General features: G+C 37.2%; 3 protein-coding genes across 8 annotated transcripts in view; 2 read left to right on the forward strand and 1 right to left on the reverse strand.

Annotated features, from left to right (window-relative positions):
• tmem266 (transmembrane protein 266) overlaps positions 1-1,010 on the forward strand; it is a 50,071-nt gene extending 49,061 nt beyond the window's left edge. For all 4 annotated transcript variants that reach the window (XM_083545886.1, XM_083545884.1, XM_083545885.1 and 1 more), the window contains one exon: positions 40-1,010. The gene's annotated coding sequence lies outside the window, so the exon portion shown is untranslated. The remainder of the gene's footprint in view (positions 1-39) is intronic.
• Positions 871-16,949, reverse strand: etfa (electron transfer flavoprotein subunit alpha). The gene is made up of 12 exons (XM_083545904.1): positions 16,814-16,949; positions 14,934-15,083; positions 14,768-14,849; positions 13,943-14,025; positions 10,534-10,633; positions 6,550-6,657; positions 6,278-6,379; positions 5,950-6,018; positions 5,740-5,822; positions 3,645-3,710; positions 2,482-2,562; positions 871-1,444 (listed from the first exon to the last, which is right to left on the reverse strand). The coding sequence occupies exons 1-12, from the start codon at positions 16,850-16,852 to the stop codon at positions 1,409-1,411; spliced, it is 999 nt and encodes a 332-aa protein (XP_083402030.1). The 5' UTR covers positions 16,853-16,949; the 3' UTR covers positions 871-1,408.
• Positions 16,889-24,295, forward strand: isl2a (ISL LIM homeobox 2a). Of its 3 annotated transcripts, XR_014534262.1 has the most exons (7): positions 19,237-19,343; positions 19,774-19,963; positions 20,452-20,717; positions 21,587-21,873; positions 22,053-22,220; positions 22,853-22,943; positions 23,530-24,295. XR_014534262.1 is itself a non-coding variant. In XM_083545902.1 (6 exons), the coding sequence occupies exons 2-6, from the start codon at positions 19,791-19,793 to the stop codon at positions 23,644-23,646; spliced, it is 1,011 nt and encodes a 336-aa protein (XP_083402028.1). In that variant the 5' UTR covers positions 16,889-16,999; positions 19,774-19,790; the 3' UTR covers positions 23,647-24,295. The 3 variants fall into 3 exon arrangements, 2 of the variants coding, with proteins under 2 accessions (XP_083402028.1, XP_083402027.1); XM_083545902.1 differs by lacking the exons at positions 19,237-19,343; positions 22,853-22,943 and adding an exon at positions 16,889-16,999; XM_083545901.1 differs by lacking the exon at positions 22,853-22,943 and having other exon boundaries at positions 19,150-19,343.

Raw genomic sequence — 24,295 nt, forward strand, 5'->3', positions numbered from 1 at the left:
CTCTCTCTCTCTCTCTCTCTCTCTCTCTCTCTCTCTCAGCAAAACACAAACAATGTGTCCCTCCTGCCAAAATTGCACAACCTTCCAGAGCCCAGGGAGAGGCACATTGGGAGCCATCACTGGAACATTCATCAGGAATTTCCTACTTCAATGTTCGTCCGTGTTCGGTGACCGTCTGAAACCAGCAACGGGATATAAACGCACTTGAGCTTTCAGACAGCCACGTAGTATAGAAATGAGGCGGGAATACTTGTGATTCTTTATGTGTTCTTATTTCAGGGTTTGGTTGAGGTAATGGGTCAACGAGGTAACAGTTTTTATTCGTTTTATTTATATGAATAACATCACAATGTACAGTAAAGGCCTACTGATCCGACTGCTGCAGGGTTACATTTGATCTGTGTTCAAATGTGTCGAGCTGTGTTACTCAGCCAAATTTCTTACCTTTGCCTTTCTTACTGATGCTAATGTTTGTATTCAAAACTCTATGACTGGAACAAAGCATGCAAACAAAGTATTAATAAAAAAAAACTGCTTAGATTTGACTTTGAGAACATTTCAGGAATAAAATATTAGAAGGTTTTTAATGGGGAATGATGGGTGAGAATGTTGCCATAACTCCTAACATTGACCCCATCCTTACAGCATGAGAATTAATTTTCTGCTTTTGATTAAGGCTGACTAATCCTGTATTGTTAATTAAGGCGTTTTATATAACTGATAATGGGATAAATTGCAAAGCAAATAAAAGTTGGTAAATTTATTGAATCCCTTGGTTTTCTGCATTTGTTTAAGTAGAGTCATGTGAAGTGTTTAAATATTACTGCTTTTCTGGAAAATGTAAACAGGGAAAGATGATCAGACTGTGACTGTTTTGCAAAACAGAGTTTTGTTTATTTTAATGATTTATTCCAAGTCTAAACCAGACAACTAAATGTGAAATTAGCTTATTTTGTCTAATTGCACTGAAATGCAGGAGCATGTCCATTAATAAAAAGCAATTTAAACCTGATTTACAATTATGTATCACACTTTTCTTTCATGAAGTGAGCTTTAAATAAAAATCTAACTAAAAAAGGACTGATATTGGATTGATGTTTATTACATGATGCAAATAGTAAGTGTGTGTAGTTGTTATGCACTGAGGCAAAGTCCAAAACATAGTGCTATTGGTAAAATAAATCAGACATCAAAAATATACTGACCACATTATGATGTTATTAGATACAGCAACATGACATGTAGACTCCTGAAAACTTTACCTAAATAAAGAGAGGCCTGATGTGAGAATCAGGAGGGATGAATGCAGGAGGTGTGACATTTCCTAGCTCATTCATAAGGCATGTGTCCAGCACAGTTACAGAGGAGGCTCCTGTGAATGTTCCAGTTACAAGCTGTGTAATGAATTTTACTTCTTCAGAGCTTCGATCATCTCTGGGACAGCCTATATGTGGGTATTTAAAACAAACAAAAAAATTAATATATATAAATAATTGTGCAAATCATAATAAACTAGATTAAACTTGTGTGAAGCACTGTATCAGAAAGAGAATCAGAATCTGTCCTATATGCTCAATTTTCATTAAAAGGTTTACCAGCAAAATACTATTCAATTAGTTTGAAATATTAGTTATGCAAAGCAACTGTAAAACAATATCACCTGAATATACCCCCTGGATCACTTTTCAGTTTAAGGAAGAGGAGAAAGCCCATGTATATTAATCAGTTATCTGAGGAGTAATCAGGTGTAAACTGATCGGTGAGCAACTCCTCGGTCTATCATTACCGATCACTTCCCCAGAGTTTGCACACACACCTGCACCAAGCACTACACAGCCTAAATAAAACATGAACGACAGGGCAAACACGTGAAGATAAATGCTGCAAGGTTTACTAGCGCTAAACACCCACAACGAGCAGGTGCTAGAGTGTGTGGCAACCCTCTGCCTTCTGCACTTTGTATGCCACTGTAAAACCACAGGAGCCAATGGGCCATGTAAAGCACTGGCAAAGGGGCAGTGAAAATAAACTGTGAAATTCTACACCTTAACACTTGCAGCAACTATCAATTACTTTTCTGGTGTGAAGGAGGGAGAGATGTATGTTATGTCTACCTTGCCCTCACTTTAATGTGCAGGCCCCAGTATAAGAGCAGACTCTTCTGATTAATGCAGGTCAATAATTCAGCAAAAGCACATTTCCATTAGTTGGAATAATGCATGCTGCAAAATTTATCAAGAAAAACAGGAGCTTTTATTTCCCCAGTCTTTCTGCATTTCTGTCTGCTGACTGGAAGTGATAAGGTATACTTGGCACTACAGGAACCAGTAGAGTCTGATTACACTACATTCACGTGCAATGCCCCTTTAATTAGTTTTTTTTTTTTTTTTTTTTTTAAAGGATAAATCCTCCTTATGATTAAAACCATAATAATGTGTTTGATGATGCTTTTTTGTGCTATTAACTAAGAGACACGTTTACCTTGAATAAATCAGCAACCAAGCCGAAATCTGCAACTTGGAAAATGGGGGCCTCAGGATCCTTGTTGATTGCAACAATTGTCTGGAAAAAGGATAACAGGTTTCAGACAGTACGACTGTGCAGGCAAGAGTTTCCCTGATTTACTGAAATTACTGAACAGACAAACAAAAGTATTTTTTTTTTTTTAAAGGTATACCATGACCATAAAATACTTTCAGGCTCAATAAATAAGTAATACAACAAAATGAAGCACTGACATTACAGTTTTAATTAATGCAACACATTTAAGGTGTGAAACATCAGTGAAAGAAGTAATTTCCTGTTGTCATCTCACATTAATAAGACAATGAAACTGAGAAACAGAGCCCCAAATACTTTCCTGTGCCAGTAAATACAGTTACAGTTGTACCTATGATTGTTGCAAAGTGCTGGGACTGGAGACTTCTTTCAAACATAAAGCTAAATAAACAATTCACATGAAGCTTTAACTCTCCAATTTTTTTTTTTTATCCTTTTTTATTACAGTTCGATGCAGTTGAATTGATGCCTTCTGACTAATTGTATCCGAGCAGCAGTACCCTATAAGCGTTTTATATATATATATATATATATATATATATATATATATATATATATATATATATATATATATATATATATATATATATATATATATATATATATATATCACACACACATATACACACACACACACACACACACACACACACACACACACACACACACACACACACACACATACACATACACATACACAATACATTTTTACACATATACATACACACACACGTACACAATATAAAATTTTCAATTTAGAGAATTAATTATCTGCAAATGAAGCAGGTGCATCAGCAAAGATATAGGTGGTCTGTTAGATACTTAAGTATAGTCACAAAGAACTGCACTGACAACACACAAATCAGGCAGAAAATGCATGTGAATAATACATGCAGGTAAAAAGCTCCTCCAGATCACATTTAGAATTGCTCTCCAGTTGAACACACCGTCAAGTTCAATATAAAGAAGACTTGGGACAGACAGTCTGGAAGATTCAGAAGTGCTACTGGGCAACAGACTATTCACTTGCTACTTCTATTACAGCTAATTCTAGAGAGCAGCATATATAATTTACATTATCTTACCTTACTGTCCTTCATTCCAGCAAGATGCTGTATTGCTCCAGAAATTCCAACTGCAATGTACAGCTCCTGTGCACAGAGCATATTTGGGTGTAAATGTCATCTGCAGCATAATTCATTTATCTTTAACCAAGCAGGTGTCAGTGATTTGTGTTAAAAACTATTTTCGATTTAACCGTTATTAGCCTAAACATTCCCCTAATTAATTTATCAACATGAATTATAGTTATCTCTTTAACTCTATTCATTACCATGACAGTAATGAATAATTTTAGAATAGAATAACTCATTTAATAAGCTTTCAGGGCCCAACTGAGCTCTTCCCTAATCAGTTCCTGCCTTAGGCAGAAATATGGCATGTACAAATGTGCTACTTAAATGCAGAATAATAAATGTGACTGCTGCCTGCAACTAGCCCTTATGAAAGCTAAATAACCCCAGATCTGTAATTAATGAATGTGGAAGTTATAATTTTTGGAATAAACCTAATATTTAACTGAAAAGAAATGGCAGTTATAAAGGTGGTTAGCGCAGGCCTTACGCAACCACATACACACACACACATACATATATCTATGCATATGTATATGTATGTGTGTGTATATATGTATGTGTGAATGTATGTAAAAAATATATATAAATATAAAATTTATAAAATATATATTTATATATAGGGCACATCAGTGAAATACCAGCGACCCCACCTGAACATTTCTAGAGCCAGAACAGCCTTTACAAGTAATCCCTCAAAAGCAGACTCTTAACGGGGTGTAGACCAAAGGAGCCCCCACCATTCCTTTTGCCTCTTTCACCACCCCTGGCCCCCAGGGATGAGCTCTCAGCTTAATGCACTGGCCTATGAATATTTTAGTGCTGTTTAATGTGACTGCCATGCTTTCCCAAGAGCACAGCATCAATTTGTGAACACACAGGCAGCCTCAGTCCTAAAAGCCAGGCCACATTTAACTGTAACAAGGCCAGGCAAATACAGTAGTTTGTTCCAGACTCTCTTACTCGAATCCATACAGAGACACAATCGTAGAAGAGTCTGAAAGAAAAGTTTGCCGTTTAAATCTGAAACACACAACAAAAGAACCTGGAGGTTTTTTCAAGAATGTGGACTAAATGTATTTTATTGTTAAAACAGTTTACCGACTAGGTGAAGTCTATATTCAATGGCACAATACTATTATCTCACTCAGTAACTTTAAAGAGAGACAGTCCTAAGACTGGAGTTGAACATCATTTATTTATATAATATATACAGTATATATACACAGTAATTATATATATATATATATATATATATATATATATATATATATATATATATATTATATATATTATATATATATATATATATATATATATATATATATATATATATATATATATATATATATATATATATATATATATATAAATATAAATAAATCTAAGGTTTAACTTGAATTTATTTTTTCCCACCGTACAAAAACAAAAAACAAAAAAAAAAATAATAATTATAATTTAATGTAATTATTGATCCCCTTTTTTTATTTATTTATTTATTTATTTTTTATTACTGGTCATCTAGTTAAAATGTATATTTGTACAAGTGTTCTTTCACAATGATTACAAATACAAAAACACCATGGAGCATCTGACAAGCTTGTCAAAACATTTGGTGAGCTGGGTTTGAAACTGGGTTGCCTGATTTGAGCCGAGGGCAGACATTCACAGCAGTCTGCTCCACTAATGGCTCTGGTAAATCATTTAGGAGCCTGAATGTGCCATTAACTACATTACGGCAGCTCCAAGCCGCTCTAATGTGTAGATAATGACAGTTGGGAGGTCCCACTTGAACCAGATAATGGAAAATTAACCTTTTTAAAAGGCAACAAGAATCCATCTTTATCCGACTACAAAAAAGACCGCTGGCTTGAAAGTTAAAGCAATCTATCATATACATCAGACATCATAGTAGATACAAAGAATAATGCCTTCTGATGGATTTTGGGTGAGTTATCTCATGTTTATAAACAGTATGTATGAGCATTAGAAGTCTTTTGGAAATCAGTAAATAGAAGAAAGTTAATCTGCAAATAGTGTTACTTACAGGAGCTACAATTTTTCCTGTCTGTCCAACCTGCAAGTCATTGGGGACATATCCAGCATCTACTGCAGCTCTGGAGGCACCAACTTGTAAAATTTAAGTATATAATATTTAGTGTCATGCCCACCAAACAAATAGGAAAAGTCAGATAATAATTATTCTCAAACATATCATGAACCATTTCTTTATTAAGAAAAATATAACCCTACATACCAGCAGCGTTTAATCTGTCAGCCAGGTCATAAAGCAGCTTGAAGTTTTCACCACTCTTTAGACCTCGGCCTGTTAGGAAAAAAAACAGAAGGCATACACTCATATAGTGTAACATTATTGACAAGATTATGACCCTTGTCAAATCAATACTGGTTTGCTTTTCACCCTATTGATTGACCACACTCAAAAATTATGAGTAATATTCAGCATCCTGACACACATTTGTGTTTTGAATTTAATGGATTAGGTTCAAATGAAACAGACTCATCACACTGAACCTCAGCAATCTCCTATTAGAACGCGGTTGTGCTTATGAGCAATCTCGTACCTCCAGACACAACAACCTTGGCACTGGTGAGCTCAGGCCGGTCACTCTTGGTCAGATTCTGCTCTAGCCATTCAGATATGCCAGCAGGACCAGCAGTAGACACTACAACAGAAGAAAAATGTATTTTTGGGGTTTATAACCAGCAAACTCTCAATTATACTTACTGCACTTGTAAGAAAAGAAAAAAAGCTGTGGATCATCAATTAAAAATTCCAATGGAAAATTAGCACCTAATATAAAAAAGTTCTACAGGATCAGTCTTACTGAAGTACCTTGTTCTGATGTTGCACTTCCTCCTTGTTTAGCAGGTTCGAAAGAAGTCCCTCTTACTGTGAAGACCTTGACTTTTTCATTGCACTTGACAGTACTAAGGGCATTTCCTAAGGTAAACACAAAGCAGAGATTGAAGAGATTTATAGTGTCATATAATATTTTTTCCTAAACACTGCACATTTGAAACAATCTCGATTTCTATTGGTTCAGAAGAAATGGACATTTATGTGTAATTGCAGAGCTGCACTGTTCAATGAACTAAATGCTTTAACAGAACTTGAGCTCCTCTAATTTATCATAATTTTTTTTTTTGTGTTTGAACATTCATATAAAATTGCCCTTATGGAAAATGTGAGTGAACAGTATTATTGTAGGCCAGGTTTACATTTTAGTGAATGGCCATTTAAAAATAATTTACAGTACAAAGCAAATGCGCCATGTGAAAAATGTTGCAAGTAGATTGCAAAAATGAAGCACATATATAACTGCCAGAAGATAAAGTGGTTAAAGACAGCATTTATTGCACATACTTATGCTGTCCAATTTCATGAGAGACTTTTGGGACATAATTAGTGAAAATCTGGTGGAAAGGGCACTAAGCAACAATTTTTAAAATATACATTTTTTTTGGTGAAAATCTGATTTAATACATGGGAGTGAGTCATTAGTTGCATATTTATCCAAAAGTAGTAAATTATATGAACAAGCACAGAAATGTTCTAGTGAGAAGGACAAGAGAAACATGGTGTGAATTGGAATACGTTCAATACACATTACACACGCCAGTTCTTCTTCTTCTTCTTTCGGCTGCTCCCATTAGGGGTCGCCACAGCGGATCATCCGTCTCCATACCACCCTGTCCTCTATATCTGCCTCTTTTACACCAACTACCTGCATGTCTTCCCTCACCACATCCATGAACCTCCTCCTTGGCCTTCCTCTTTTCCTCCTACCTGGTGGCTCCATCTTCAGCATTTTTCTACCAATATAAATCATGTCCCTCCTCTGCACATGTCCAAACCATCTCAATCTCGCCTCCCTCACCTTGTCACCAAAACATCCTACATGTGCTGTCCCTCTAATAAACTCATTTCTAATCTTGTCCATCCTCGTCACTCCCAACGAAAACCTCAACATCTTCAGCTCTGCTACCTCCAGCTCCACCTCCTGTCTTTTACTCAATGCCACTGTCTCTAATCCATACAACATCGCAGGTCTCACCACAGTCCTATAAACTTTCCCTTTCATTCTTGCAGATACTCTTCTATCACAAATCACTCCTGTCACTCTTCTCCACCCACTCCACCCTGCCTGCACTCTTTTCTTTACTTCCCTAACACACTCTCCATTACTTTGCACTGTTGACCCCAGGTACCTTAACTCCTCCACCTTCTCCACCTCTTCTCCCTGCAACCGCATCACTCCACTGCCCTCCCTCTCATTCACACACATGTACTCTGTCTTACTCCTACTGACTTTCATTCCCCTTCTGTCCAGCGCATATCTTCAGGCTCTTCTCAACCTGCTCTCTACTCTCACCACAAATCACAATATCATCTGCAAACATCATAGTCCAGGGAGACTCCTGTCTGACCTCTTCCGTCAACCTGTCCATCACCACTGCAAACAGGAAAGGGCTCAGGGCCGATCCTTGATGCAGTCCAACCTTCACCCTGAACCAGTCTGTCGTACCTACTGCACACTTTACTGCCGTCACACTGTCCTCATACATGTCCTGCACCACCCTCACATACTTCTCTGACACACCTGACTTCCTCATACAATACCACAACTCCTCTCTCGGCACCCTGTCGTACGCTTTCTCTAAATCCACAAATACACAATGCAGCTCCTTCTGTCCTTCTCTATACTTTTCCATCAACATCCTCAAAACAAATAAGGCATCTGTGGTACTCTTACTCGGCATGAAACCATACTGTTGCTCACAGATGGTCACCTCTTCTCTCAGCCTGGCTTCCACTACTCTTTCCCATAACTTCATGGTGTGACTGATCAACTTAATTCCCCTGTAGTTACTGCAGGTCTGCACATCTCCCTTATGCTTAAAGATCGGTACCAGCCCACTCCTTCTCCATTGCTCAGGCATCCTCTCCCCTTCCAGAATCCTGTTAAACAATCTGGTTAAAAACTCCACTGCCATCTCTCCTAAACATCTCAACGCTTCTACCGGTATGTCATCTGGTCCAACCGACTTTCCATTCTTCATCCTCTTAATCGCTGCTCTCACTTCCTCCTTACTAATCCTATCTACATCCTGCTTCACCAACTCCACATCCTCCAACCTTCTCTCTCTCTGATTTTCCTCATTCATCAGCTGCTCAAAATACTCCCTCCATCTTCTCAACACACTCTCCTCACTAGTCAACACATTTCCCTCTCCATCCTTTATTGCTCTAACTTGCAGTACATCCTTCCCAGCTCGGTCCCTCTGCTTGGCCAATCGGTATAAATCCTTTTCTCCTTCCTTAGTGTCCAACCTCTTATACAGTTCCTCATATGCCTTTTCCTTGGCTTTCGCCACATCCCTTTTAACCTGCTGCCGCATCTCCTTGTACTCCTGCCTACTTTTCTCATCACTCTGTCGATCCCACTTCTGTTTTGCCAATCTCTTTCCCCTAATGCTCTCCTGCACTTCCTCATTCCACCACCACGTCTCCTTGTCTTGCTTTCTATTTCCAGATGTCACACCAAGTACTTTTCTAGCTGCCTCCCTCATCACTCCTGCAGTAGTTGCCCAATCATCCGGCACCTCTTCACCACCACCAAGCCCCTGTCTGACCTCTTCCCTGAACCTCACACTACACTCTTCCTCCTTCAGTTTCCACCATCTTATTCTTCTTTCAAACCTTACTTTCCTCCTCTTCTTCTTCGCCTCCAAAACCATCCTACAGACCACCATCCGATGCTGTCTAGCTACACTGTCCCCCGCCAACACCTTACAGTCTCCAATCTCCTTCAGGTTGCATCTCCTACACAGAAGATAATCCACCTGTGTGCACCTTCCTCCACTCTTATACGTCACCCTATGATCCTCCTTCTTCTTAAAATACGTGTTCACCACTGCCATTTCCATCCTTTTAGCAAAATCTACCACCATCTGCCCTTCCACATTCCTCTCCTTAAAACCATACCTACCCATCACCTCCTCATCACCTCTGTTCCCTTCACCTACATGCCCATTAAAGTCTGCCCCAATCACCAATCGTTCTTTCCTAGGTACACCATCTACCACTTCATCTAATTCACTCCAGAATCTTTCTTTCTCCTCCATCTCACAGCCAACTTGTGGAGCATAGGCACTGATGACATTTATCATCATCCCTTCAACTTCCACCTTCACGATCATCACCCTATCAGAAACTCTCTTCACCTCCACTACACTCTTACTGTACGCTTCCTTCAGAATCACCCCTACACCATTTCTCTTCCCATCCACACCATGATAAAACAGTTTAAACCCACCTCCAATGTTCCTGGCCTTACTCCCTTTCCACTTGGTCTCCTGAACACACAACACATCTACCTTTCTCCTCTCCATCATATCAGCTATCTCTCTCCCTTTACCCGTCATATTACCAACATTTAAAGTACCAACCCGAACCTCTACTCTCCTACACTGCTCCTTTTCCTGCCGTCTCTGTAGACGCCTTCCTCCTCTCCTTCTCCTCCTTCGGCCAACAGTAGCCCGATTTCCACCGGTACCCTGTCGGCTAACGATACCTGTGGCGGTCGTTGTTAACCCGGGCCTCGACCGATCCGGTATGAAATTCTCATTTGTGATCCGCATATTTGATTTGGCACATGTTTTACGCTGGATGCCCTTCCTAACGCAACCCTCCCCATTTACCCGGGCTTGGGACCGGCACTAAGAGTACACTGGCTTGTGCCCCCCTAATGGCTGGGTTTCATTACACACGCCAGTTAATTACAATTATTACAGAATGATTCAACTTCACAGTTACCTGCATAAATTGTCCTCACAAACGTGTCAGGGGATTTGATCTCTATGATGTCGGAGATCGGAGCAACATCCAGCTTGGAAGCCACCCTGGGAAGAAGATTCTGTGAAGAATGCCACAATTACGTTTTGAAATATGTAAACGAAAAATGTACAAGAAAAATGCTAATAATTTAGGGTATCGTGTCTTAAAATGCATTTTAGAATGGTCAGCATGGCCATAAGATCAGTACTCAGTAAATTTCCACATTCTTTCTTTAATGTGCAATGATATACTCATTCCACTAAAAACTCAACTCATGGAAAAATCTAAAGTCATAATATCTTAATATTTACCAAGTACAAGTTGCTGCTCTTTATAATGTTTGGGTGATGGACGTTAAAGAAGACACTGTTAGGACAAAGATTCTACATGGTATTGATTTTGTGTCATATTGCCTAGATAACCAGCACCATGAAGACCAAAGAACAATCAAAACAATTTATCTAGATGTTCTTCTGGAACAGTATCTAACAATGTTTAAAAAAAATTTTTCAACAATCCTACTGAAGTTTTAAGGCATGCTAGAGAGATCTTTGTATGATTTTGTATTGTATGATGAGTCACAATTTCACTTTTTTGGACTTTGGTTTTAAAAGCACCATGTTTACCAGAAACACAATACCACTTATTACCCCGATAGCACCTTTACAATAGTGACGTACGTGTTGATATGTTTCATCAGCAGCAACATGGTGAAAAAGAGGTGTACTATCCATTAGGACACTGATGCCAAGCAAATTGACAAAGCTACACTGGATTGGTTTAAACCTAAAAACCTTATAACCCAAACATATCCCAGCAGACTTGGGGCTGTGAATGCATACAAAAAAAATTGCTTCACAAAAGTATTAAATCAGGGGAAATATCTGCAACCAAATAAATGTCGGTCTTTTTCTGTTTATGTAACTCTTGTGTCAACATTTAAAAATATAGAATTTTGCACTTTCAAACATGTGCCAATCAAATGGCAAAATTTCAGTTCCAGGTACAAACACTAGAAAAAGTGAACTTCTGCAGGGCACTGAATTTAACATAACTTGTCTATCACTCATTTCACAAGTAGGCAAACTTCATACTTCAAGAACCAGTGTAGGCTACTGGAATAATGAACCATGAATTAAATGCATAACCTGGTCTCCTGTCTATGGGTTGAGTAGATTTCCATAATTATATAGATTTCAGTTGGTAATGGAGCAAAAATACAGGTTCAGGCTCTGCAATGTGTAAAAACGTCCATGATCTTAAACCTCAGACAGAACACAAACATCCTGCCTGAAACAGGTAAAAAAAAAATAATAAAAAAAAGTCTGGATGTGAAAAATATCACAGTGGTACCTCAAGTGTTTCATATAGTGACATAATGAAACCAAATCCACCACTTAAAAAATCCATCATATGAAATACATCTAGCCAGTGAGGAATTTGAGACTGATATATCTATTTGGTCTGGGGTTACACTGCACAAGATACTGTTAAATGTATTACAATTGAATTTAAATACCATTAGATCTGCCAGCTGACAGTTTGGCTGCAGAATGACAAATCGCTCTGCATATAATGGTGGGCTGGGCTTCACTTCACTTACTTCAGACTTCTCAAACAATTCAGATAAAGGGTAAAGTCTAACACAACATTAACTATGTAGTGTCAGACATGATTCATATCCCATTTATATTCCACAATAAACCCATTGAGAATAACTATAACAGATCAGATAAAAGTTACACGCTGAATGTTGTAACCTGCCAGCACGAAAAATAAGGAATAAATAAAATAAAAAACAAAAACATAGTAATGAAAGTGGGGGTTATTTAATAGTTAAAATAAAACATGCAGACTGTACAGTAATTCACAGAGCGCTGTCACTGTGCTGTGAAGACTGGAAATACCAGTGCAACCCTTTCATGAACCAGAATCTATTCACACGAAAGCCATAAAAATAAAATAAGCCTCGTAAAAAAACAAAACTTAAAATGTGGTCAGAATTCTGTATCGGCATTCCATGTGAAAACTTTGATTCCACGACATAAATGTAACTAAACTCTGAGTGTATAATGTGATTTTCTTTCATAAAAAGACTTTGGGACGTCTCAAAATACACAACATGGAACATTTTTTGTGGACACCTGACCATGAGATGCATATTCGTATATTTAACATCCCATTCCACATTTAGTCCGCAATAGCAAGGGTGTAAGTAAAATTAGGTACTGATGTGGGGTAGGGAGGCATATCAAAGATGTTCAACAGAGCTCTATCGCTAAAGATCTTCCACTCCAACCTATGTCTTCAAGGAGATGGCTTTGTGAACAGGAGCACTGTCAACTCAAGTAAAGGAAAAGTTTAATTCTACTACATCCAAAGGGTTCCCATACAATTGTGTGCCTTCAACAGTTTGGACAAGAACCATTTACGGATAAAGTTCTTAGGTCAGGTCTCCCAGTATCTTCATTTATATAGTGTATTTAACCAAACTCAAGCTTATACACTAAGGCTGCTGCTATCAATTATTTTATCAATCGAATATTCTAACAATTATTCCATCGTATAATTAGATAAGAAGTACTTTTTCTTTATTGAAGAGCAAAACTAAATAAGAAAGAAAAAGAAGACGGGTCTCTTAAAATGAACAAGTAATTTGTTTTTGTTTTTTAAGAGAAATTTAAATTTTTATTGCTGAAATTCATACAAAAATATCTGTGAAAACTAATCCCATTTAGTGCATTTAAATACAAATACAGTGCCTTTAAAAAGTCCCTCTGCAGTGGCCGCTCTTTATTATTCTCACTCGTATTTATTTATTTATTAAATATCGCACAGTATTGATATGTCGATATATATTCTTTTCTTGTCTCCGGAGAAGCTGTTTGAAATTTTCCACACACTAAATCCATGTATTTATCGTCAGCTTTCCAAATGTGCTCCACTCTCGCGGCCACTGCGGATTTTTTTAAACACACTGTATATAAAAAAAAAATATCAAAATATATTTCAAATGACTTTAAAAACAGTAACTGCACTGTACAGTGCACATTTTCTTTGGCCTGAATCTTCTTCTCGCTGTTTTCTCTCCATGCCTCCATTTTTTATTCTGCAGCATCTTCTGTGTTTACTTTTCCAGAGCGCTACAGTGTTCAGCAGGTGGTGTGTCAGTAATAATGGTTCATGGGAAACACGGTGCTCCGTGCGTAGTTAAATGGACTAAACCTTTTTTGGGTTTTTTTGTAATCGAATTACTTGTGGAATTGTTTCAGCCCTATTACACACTAATGTTTTACCAAAATGACATTATTCCTGTATACTTATATGCTGCCATTTTTAGTGTAGGATAATAAATAAATAAATAAATAAAATAAAATAAATTATTTACCTTTCCAAAAGCAGATGCTCCAGCACAGATGTGTGTAAATTTGAATTGTTGCTGGGTTGCCAAGATGAGAGGTGTCAACTCCTCTATGGGGGGAGAGAGAGAGAGAGAGAGAGAGAGAGAAGGGAACAAGAATTATTTTACACTGAATCCAGAAATAAGCCACAACTGATCAAAATCTTCCATCAGTCTAATTGCTATTATTCATGCCAAAAATATGATTGAAGAAACAGGATTGCTTTATTCTGCTGATTTGACACAATCAAATACCCAAAAAAGCTAAGTGGTTATACATGCGTTATAGTTGTATCCCTAATCATTTAAACTCTACTATGTTTTAGACCCTTATAAACATTTTTAATAGTTTATTAAATTACTGAGTTAGACCAAAGACTAATTGCTGCATCACATATCTCCAAGGGTCCCTGGGTCGATCCTGAGCTTGCACCTGTATAGACATTTTGTGCAAGTTTTTGCATGGGTTTCCTACCAAATACACCCCAGTAGGCAGATGGGCTGTTGAAAATGCCCAAATGTTGAACGCCTTATGTGAATAAGTGTGTACCGTCTAAATGGAAGACTCCCATCCTTTTAGATCAGTTTGGTGATATAGTTATTTTGGCGAGATTTAAAGAAGACAACCAAATTAAAATACAGAAATCAGATAAACAAATTCGGTTTTGACATTTGCACATTTTGATATTCGACCAGCAGAACAACAGCAACAAGAATAAAAAAAATAAAAATAGAAAATTTATCACCGATTCCCCTCAAATGCAAATAAAATATTTGTTGTTTTTTTCTTTAAGCTTGTATATGATACTTCACCTGGTAACAATCCTCTGTAGGCATCATGCTGTGCAACCAGAACCTTTTTAACACCCTCAACCTGTGAAAGTTGCTCTGCCACCTGCACACAAACATTACAGCAATCTGAAAAAAGACCTTAAATCTGTGATAATTAAATTATGACTGGATAAGAATGCCCATATACCTTTGCACAGTCCGTTCCAGCAATGAGACAAGACACTTCCCCGCCGAGTTTGTTGGCGGCTGTGATAGCACTAAGAGTGATGGGTGTCAAGGTGTCATTGTTGTGCTCTGCAACAACCAGTGTGCTCTGAAACCTCTGGATCAGGCCCGACTGTGGAGAGAAAATAATCATATATAATAATTAATAAATAAATTAATAAATAAATAAACAAACAAACAAACAAACACTGCTGTAAGCTGCAAGAAATAAATAAAATAATGTGTTGTTTTCCAGCAATATAAAATTTCCCCAACCATAAAATGTTGTTTACACAGCAAACAGTGAACTCCAGACTATGCTCAGCTTATTATCTACAAGACAAAATAAACGACCAGAACAGTTATTGTGGACACATTTTAACATGAAATCTGCTTAGAACATGATATATATTTCCGCAGAGTATAAGGACGAGAAGGTGACAGACCTGGACAGTCAAAACATCTAAAGCAGATCTCTTTAGATAGAAATTATCTTATATTGGCAAACACTTCAAGCAGGAAGCTGAAAAGCATTCTGAGCAGACCAATATCTAAAAGTCTTTGAAAAATAATTAAGTAAGTAAGTAATACAATAAATAAAACTATTAAAGTAATTCAGGGTGGGTTTTTCCTTGGACTGGTCCAACATCTTTTCTATCATCTGTTTAAAAAAAAAAAAACATTAACCCATAAATACCTGGTTCACTGTTACCTTGCTTTCTGTTTCATTTTCTTGTAAATTTTGTAAGGCAAAAATAATACGAACAAAAAAATAAAAGGGCTGCAGGGATAAATCGGGTTGTCCAGTTTTTCATTCGGCCGGTTTCCATTGCAGCCGAAGGTATTCAATTAGGCAAATCTAGAGCAGGTGAATGAATGTCAAGCAATATCACATAAATCAAGAAAATAACAAGCAAATTTAGAGAAGGTACGAAGGAAATATAATGTAAACAAATATGGGTTTATCAGGACATCTGTAAATAGAAGAGTGACAGCTGATATCAGATATACTGTCATGGCTGTTACCGAATCAATCCAAATCAGGGTAGTTTAAGCTGATAGCTGCTGATCGATACTCTGATCAATGCTTACTACACAGGGAATTGCTTATTTTTTTGTTTGGGGGGTTTACACATGTTTGGGAACTAATAAATAACTACAATATTATACTAAAACTGGTTATCAAATAAATACTTAATGTTCAGTCACAGTATATCAGACAGTATATGGCCTTATAAACTTATAACTTTCTATATCTGTCTATATATGTATATATCTGTTTGTACCTAACCCTAACCCACCCACACACACACACACACACACACCCAGTGAAAAAATAACCTTGACATGTCGCTAATGGCTAACTAGCAGGCAAAGAAGTCAGCCCCGAGTCTTAAAACAAACGCTATACAATTGTCAGTGAATTAAATGGAAATATATTTGGAGATATAAATATGCCTATATATGTTTTAGAGAAATATCTAATATACATTGTAAGCAGGTGTCGCGCGCACGGTGTCATAGGGGTTAAATAAGTAGGTGAGAGGTAATGCTAGTTACCGGCTTAGCTTTAGCATGTTAGCAACAAACCCCCGAATACATTTTGTGAGTTACAAAAATAGCAAAGCTCTCTTTTAGAACAGTAAACTCGTTATCTAGAATAAAAATGTTGTGTCACTTGGCCTTTCACCCAATAACCTGTAACAATGTGCTGCTCGCTAGCTTCAAATGCTAGCGGGCTATGCTAACACAGACACAAAACATCTCAACATCCGCATATTTTACGACTAAAAAACAAATAACACGGTATTTAAAATTCCTAAAAACACAATTATAAATCAAAGCTGTATCCATATCCCTTACCAACGACCTGAGGTTTGTCTTGGTGAAAACTCTGAGCATGTCTGCAGCAGCAACAGCACTCACTGTCTCGCGCAGTCACCAGATCTCGCGAGATTACGCGTGGCGTCACGTGATCTCCAACCACTTCCATTTAAAGAACGCCCATTTATGAAAGCCTGGGACACTGTTTTATAGGCTGCAACAAAGGTACATTTTTTTCTTGAAAGAGTACTAAAAGTTTTAAAAAAAAATTTAAACTAACGAAGGATTAAAAGGGGCCACAGGGACATTTCGCCCAGATAAGTTATCCAGTTTTCATTTGGTTTGTTTTCACTGCAGTTAATTTTATGAAATTATGCACATGCATCCTATAAAATTTTTTATTTTTTTTACATAATTTTGTTATCGTAAACCATGTAATATTTCAAAGAGCAAAAGCTCTAAACCTCATTATCTGCTTTAACTTATAGTTGCAATTGGTATTTTTTGTTTTCATTTTTATTTATTTATTTTGGTCTATTTTACCTCTTCTATTCTAAACCCCTTCTGGTCGTTTGTACCTTAAAACATATTAAACACTTTTACTAAACGACTTGTGACGTAGCGTCTCAGAAAAGCGTTTAGCCAGTTTATAAACATATTAAAGTAACATGCATGGGTTTATTTCATAATTATTGTTATTGTATAAAAATCAGGACTGGCCAAGTGCCCCTGCTGTAACATCCTCATTATAGCTAGAGAAAATATATAGAGGGAAAAGGCAATCATGGGCGAGCTCTTGGTTTACATTGAGTTAATTGGATTTAGTACTGGTTTGGGTCAATGTTAAAGGTGAGGGTCAAAAGAGCATTCTGTGTAAAATGTGCATCTGATTTGCGGTGTACACGCGTGGTAATCTGTGAAGATCTTACACAAATATTCACTATAAATAAATCTATCAACTCTATTTAGACGAGTCGCAGACCAGTTTGCAAAGTCCACCTTAATTTATACGTATGTATTTCATGAAACAGGCAATGCAGGGAACGATTTACAAACTGGATGCAGGGCAGATTAGTTCGTAGATTATGCATTTTTGTAAAATGTTTTTTTTTATTATTTTTTTTATTAAAATTCTCAAATTGATTGTCCTTAATTTATTATGATACTGGCTCGATATTAGAATGTTTATAATAAAATATATAGGAAGATAAATATGATTTGTCTGTGGAGTAAATGTGAGATTATGCGAGATCAAAAAGTGTTTGGTTGTGAAATTGGGACACAGGATAAATCCCGACAAATACGTGGTATTTTTTTAGCCTCAACAAAATCTGACTGGTATTATTATAAACCACTATAAAGTATTGTTTCAATTAAAAAGCATTAAAGTGTTTATAATAACTGACCTTTTATTATTTTCACTAGAAACTCAATTTATGGTTATAATTATATTTAGTGCTTGTTGGCTGGTTGTAGTGAGAATAAAGTGTAAATGTGGACTAGACACCGAAGATGTGCCGTATGTAATAGTTTTGGGACTCCAGTAGGAGGCTCTCCACTATAGAGCAAACAGACTTCTGACAGATAGAAAACAAACCTTTTGCTGCTGGTTTTCTGTAAGATTCTCAAGAAAACGCCCTTTTTCTTTACATGTGACACAGAGCGGAAATGAAAACCCTTTTTCCTAACGATTGCGATCCATGTTGTACTACTGAAGAAGAAATAGAGCAGAAAAAGATGCTTACTATAAGGAATAATTGGATTATTGGACATTAATTGTTTTGAACCCGTTTTACCAATTTATTTATTTTAACTTTTGTATTTCTACTTTATCTTTATTTTTTCTTTTCAAATCATTCAACTATAGGCTAGACATTTCTTTTACAATATAAGTGTTATCATTTTAAATATCATTCTCACTATAATAATAATAATAATAATAATATAAGAATAATAAATTATTATTATTATTATTATTATTATTATTATTATTATTATTATTATTATTATTATTATTATTATTACAAACCATTACTTCCGTATTTTAGAATAATTGGAGGCAGCCTAGTTAATGTTTTCATTTAACACACACACACGCATATATATATATATATATATATATATATATATATATATATATATATATATATATATATATATATATATATATATATATATATATACACTCACACACACACACAAAATAATTTGTTTGTTTCCAAACTGTATTAATAAGTTATGTTACATAGGAAAATAAATGTTTTTAATCAGCCCTCCGTGAGAAATGCGCACACATAAACAGAGAGCGCGCGCGCGCTCTCAGATCTCCTCCCCTTCCACACACACACGCACACACACACCTCGGAACGCGGTCCGAATTTGCGTATGACGTCACGGCACGCGTGGGCCGCCGCAGCTCGCGGATCGACTACAAGTTCTTGGTGTGCTCGGGCCGCTGCCCCACTCCCAGTGTGTCCCCTCATCTGTAGCAGTGCGCGCTGACCCTCCTTTATGCTGGATATTCTACTTCATTCTTCTTTCTTGGGTGATATGGGGGATCATTCAAAAAGTAAGTGTGGTGTTGGTTGTGCAGAAGCGATTCTCGGGCTGATGGTGATTGTGTTCTGCACACACAGTGTTTGATTTGTGGTTTGGAAATGAAGCGCAATAAGGATTTTGTGCTGCTTGTTTAAATATTGTTCAATATTTTACATTGGGTTTAGAGGAAGTATTGGGTTACTACCCCTTCGCACTGATCTTTGTCTTAGTGCTTTCGTTCTCGCGAGACAGCATCTTCAACTAATGTAATGAAATGACAAACATTAAACAAACGAGGGAAAATGTGAATTTCGGGTAGGCAAGCATGGACTTGTGAACGAAAACGCTTTTGCACTGCAGTATGCATAAAGACAGACACATGAATTGATCGTTGAGTGTGAGGATCTGTAGAGCTGAAGTGTGCTGCAGGTTATGGCATTAATCCGCGCGTTTGCACACAGAGAAGACCGGGATCGCCATGTGTGTCGGCTGCGGAAGTCAGATCCATGACCAGTATATCCTGCGGGTCTCCCCGGACCTGGAGTGGCACGCGGCTTGCTTGAAGTGCGCAGAGTGCAGTCAGTACCTGGACGAGACCTGCACTTGCTTCGTCCGGGACGGCAAGACCTATTGCAAAAGAGACTACGTAAGGTAGACGTCCCTCTGCTTTCCACAATTTGCAGATGAGGAATTTAGGAAGAAATGTATTAATTGGAAAAAAAAAAAAATAATCAAATTTGCAGACACGTGCAGAATGAATATGCATATTTCGTTGTATTGCATTGTTTGCTGCTAGTTGCGAATTTATGCGTCTCTCAAATCATTCCGTATGATTTGTAGAATGTATTTTTGAAAATGTAGTTTCAAAGAAACTGTTGGTTCTAATAAAATGTCAGAATAAAGTTATATGAGGATATTTATATACTTGTTGAAAAAAAAAAATATTAAATGTAGTGCTGCGACAATTCAAAATGCTATTATTATTATTATTATTATTATTATTATTATTATTATTATTATTAATATTATTAGTAGTATTATTATTGTTGTTGTTTGTTGTTGCTGTAAAAAAAATCTAAGTTGTTCACTTGGAAATTTGGGGCCTTATTTATCTCATCGTTTGTTTTGTTCTTTTGCAGGTTATTCGGTATTAAATGTGCGAAATGTAACGTGGGCTTCTGCAGTAGTGACCTGGTGATGCGAGCTCGAGACAACGTTTATCACATGGAGTGTTTCAGGTGCTCGGTGTGCAGCAGGCACCTCCTGCCGGGAGATGAGTTCTCTCTGCGGGAAGAGGAGCTGCTGTGCCGCGCTGATCACGGACTGCTGCTGGAGCGCGCCGCGTCGGGAAGTCCACCGATCAGCCCCGGTAACACACACTCCACCAGAGCCCTGCACATGGCCGGTGAGCACAAGAATTCACTCTTCACATATGACTATTTATATAAATAGAATAATAATAGTAATGATAATAAGGTTGTTTATATGTGTGTATATATGATATATGGATGTGTATATATAAGATATATTGTATCCAGGCTAATTTGATGTTTGTTTAGGTAATTCTTTGTGTCATTATTTTATATGTAATAATACTGCTGTTTACATGGCTGCCTTTTGACTTGAATTTTGAATGGATGTTAAATATTTTATTAAATGTCAAATTATAAATATTAAAAAAAATATTTTCAAAATATTGTTACAAATATGAAAAATGTTAAATCTTGCAACTTAGAATTATTAAATTGTGTGCTGCTATATATTATATAATATATTTCCTTAAATGCATTAAAGCAAATTAAACAGAAAAGGTTGCTCAATGTTAAGATCTAAAATATGTGTTCTTCTCTTTAAAGGCAAAAAAAAATAAGCTGTTGGCAGGCATTTGTACCTCGTTGATGTTTGTATGCAGACTAAACAACTTTTGCATAACTGTAAGAATTGAAGAAAATATTTAATAGCGGACACACCAGTTGTTGTTTATATTTGTTGAGGTGACTGGTGCATTTGGAGGTCACACAGATTTCAGTTTTGTTGGTGTATTTATATTAGGTTGAGACTGGTATGTCAGGGTTATTCAGAGATTATTTATTTATAGTCATGTTTCATTTGTCAGATGAGTTGGTGCACTGAGCCTGGCTACATCAACTATTTTATAGGCGGCTAGAAAACCTTTTTTGTTCGCATATTTTGCCGCACAATTCTACAAATGTTGTCATGTGGACCAAGACATTTCCTAACGGCGAGACTGTACTGCGGTTTGTTTGCTGGCAGAGCCGGTGGTACCTGTGCGGCAGCCCCCACACCGCAACCACGTCCACAAGCAGTCGGAGAAGACGACCCGCGTCCGCACCGTGCTCAACGAGAAGCAGTTGCACACACTGCGCACGTGCTACAACGCCAACCCGCGACCTGACGCGCTCATGAAGGAGCAGTTGGTGGAGATGACGGGCCTCAGTCCGCGAGTTATCCGCGTCTGGTTCCAGAACAAACGCTGCAAGGACAAGAAGCGGTCCATCCTCATGAAGCAACTCCAGCAGCAGCAGCACAGCGACAAAACTGTAAGAGTCTGCTCTGCTCGCGCCTTCATGTTCCTCACGCGACGTACAACGCTTTGCTCACGAGATAGACTTAAATGCATGATGATGACAATAATAATAATAATAATAATAATAATAATAATAATAATAATAATTAATAATAATAATGCATTAACGTTTATCTCATACATTCTCCATAGAATCTCCAAGGCCTAACAGGGACACCTCTGGTGGCAGGTAGTCCCATCCGGCATGATAACACCATGCAGGGGAATCCAGTAGAAGTTCAAACCTACCAGCCGCCGTGGAAAGCGCTGAGCGAGTTCGCGCTACAGAGTGACCTGGAGCAGCCTGCCTTTCAACAGCTGGTACAAAGACTTACCTATTCTTCAAGCTCATTCTGCTCTCTATCTCGCAGATAAAAAAAACAAACAAATGCGTCCCTCATCATCTCTGGGTGGATAAAATAAGAACAAAAATCGGCATGCTCCAATAATACAATTTACCCGCAAATATATTAATTTGTGAATGACGTCATAACGAAATTTGTGAAATATTAAAACATAAGGAGAATAAACACATGGAAAAACAAATAGTTCGTTTTTTTTTTATAATTATCATTATTTTGGGCACAAAAAAAAATCAAAAGCACGAAGCTATGTCCTGGACACTCTTGCTCTCCAGATATGGCAGTGTATGGTATATGACATCTGGCAAAGTTCTAACAGATTTATCCAAAAAAGCATGGGCTAATCTAGCAATCTGGCAGAGTTAGAACAGATGTGTCAAGATGAAGAGGGAGGGGGCGAATAATACAACTGAGAGAATCCAAAAGCTGCTCCGAGGATATGAAAGAGGCTGGATGCAGTTCTAAAAGAAGAGGGTGGAAATGTTTTTAGAGCATGTTTATATCCCAGTCAGAAAGGGAAATGCAAAAATTTTCAACATTTCTTTCCTTTTTCCTGTTAATATCTTACACCATTTCTGCTGTTTTTATTAGATTGACCTGTGATAGTGAAGGAACATGAATGAAAACTCTTGAAAATATCTTGATCTGCAATGGAAAAGTCTGCTTCGTTTTGTTTTATAGGGTATGCAAACTTATGCACGCAACTGTCGAATCATTTACTAGATAAATCTATCTAAAGAAACATAGAGATATTCGTTTATATTTGGAGAGCCTATTTTATTGCACTATAAGTTGGGCTCACGTGCACATTTATGCAGATTTCTGATGCATCTGGTTTGATATTGGATGCTTGAAAAATACTGGCTCATTGTGCAATTCTAAATATAGACATATACTTGAAAATAAATGGATCAAAATTGGTGCATGTTTTGATGCATGAATTTGCAATAAATACATACATCATAGTTTCAGTACATTAACAAAAATGTCATATAGTTAATTATTTGTCATTAGAATTTTTCACTTTATCATGGGGCAAATCAATGAGCCCCATGCTGTAAAGCTATATTACTTTTATTATCATTAGATTCTTCTATTTGTAATCATGCACGCATGTAATTTGGTGTAAGTAAAACAGTAAGTTTTTTTTTTTTTTTTTTTCTAAGCTCATTTCAAATTTGTAAGGCTTATTATTAAATAGAAAACTATATTGTTGTCTATTTCTCAGCCATATATGTTACATTCTGGTTTCCTCTACTCTGTACAAGGTGTCCTTCTCTGAGTCGGGTTCTCTGGGCACCTCCTCGGGCAGTGATGTGACTTCGCTGTCATCGCAGTTACCCGACACCCCCAACAGCATGGTGTCCAGTCCTGTGGAGACGTGATGGAGTCCATGTGACCTCTGTCCACCCCAGCATGCTGAACCCCACCCTGATCTGCATGAACACAGAGCACCTCACCATGGCCACCTCCACCTGAGGAACACGACGAGAATCACAGAAAGCGACATACAGCAACACAGTGGATTAAACTCGGAACTCACAAAAATAGATCTGCCAAAAATACAACGACAACAAAAAAAAACCGAAATAAATAAAACAACAAAAAGATGAAGAAGAAACAAACAAAAAAGAAAACACGGAGTCAACCCACAGGGACTCTCCATACACGTTTACTTCAGGAATCCACACGGATCCGAGATCTTCCCGCGGATTATGAACCAGTTGACCCACTGTCAACTACATAACAAATAACAATAATGTCTTTACCAGTATTCATTATGTAGTTTTATCAACACCTGATGACATTTCCCCAATATCAGTGAGACATCAGAGCCAAGTCTGTCTTTAATGCGCATGATCTCCGAAGACAATGTATAAAAAGTGACATGTAAACTATTTTATCTTTACGGATGGAGGACTAATTGTTTGAACTTCTCGAGAGAAAAAAAAGTAAGTTATTGTTATTTATTGTCGGGACTAGATAGTCCGAGCGAGAATTAAGAAATGACCTTAATAAACTATGCTAAGTGTT

The sequence above is a fragment of the Silurus aristotelis genome, assembly GCF_946808225.1.
Source record: "Silurus aristotelis genome assembly, chromosome: 7".
NCBI classification, from domain to species: domain Eukaryota; kingdom Metazoa; phylum Chordata; class Actinopteri; order Siluriformes; family Siluridae; genus Silurus; species Silurus aristotelis.

Excerpts from the sequence above, each read along its gene's own strand:
- etfa (XM_083545904.1), bottom strand. The coding sequence starts at position 16,852 with ATGCTCAGAGTTTTCACCAAGACAAACCTCAGGTCGTTG. Across the intron at positions 6,658-10,533 it reads TGTGAGGACAATTTATGCAG|GAAATGCCCTTAGTACTGTC; the intron begins GTAACTGTGAAG and ends TGTTTACCTTAG. Across the intron at positions 2,563-3,644 it reads CTGGAATGAAGGACAGTAAG|ACAATTGTTGCAATCAACAA; the intron begins GTAAGATAATGT and ends TCCTTTTTCCAG.
- isl2a (XM_083545901.1), top strand. The coding sequence starts at position 19,286 with ATGCTGGATATTCTACTTCATTCTTCTTTCTTGGGTGATATGGGGGAT. Across the intron at positions 19,344-19,773 it reads TATGGGGGATCATTCAAAAA|AGAAGACCGGGATCGCCATG; the intron begins GTAAGTGTGGTG and ends GTTTGCACACAG. Across the intron at positions 22,221-23,529 it reads AGCCTGCCTTTCAACAGCTG|GTGTCCTTCTCTGAGTCGGG; the intron begins GTACAAAGACTT and ends ACTCTGTACAAG.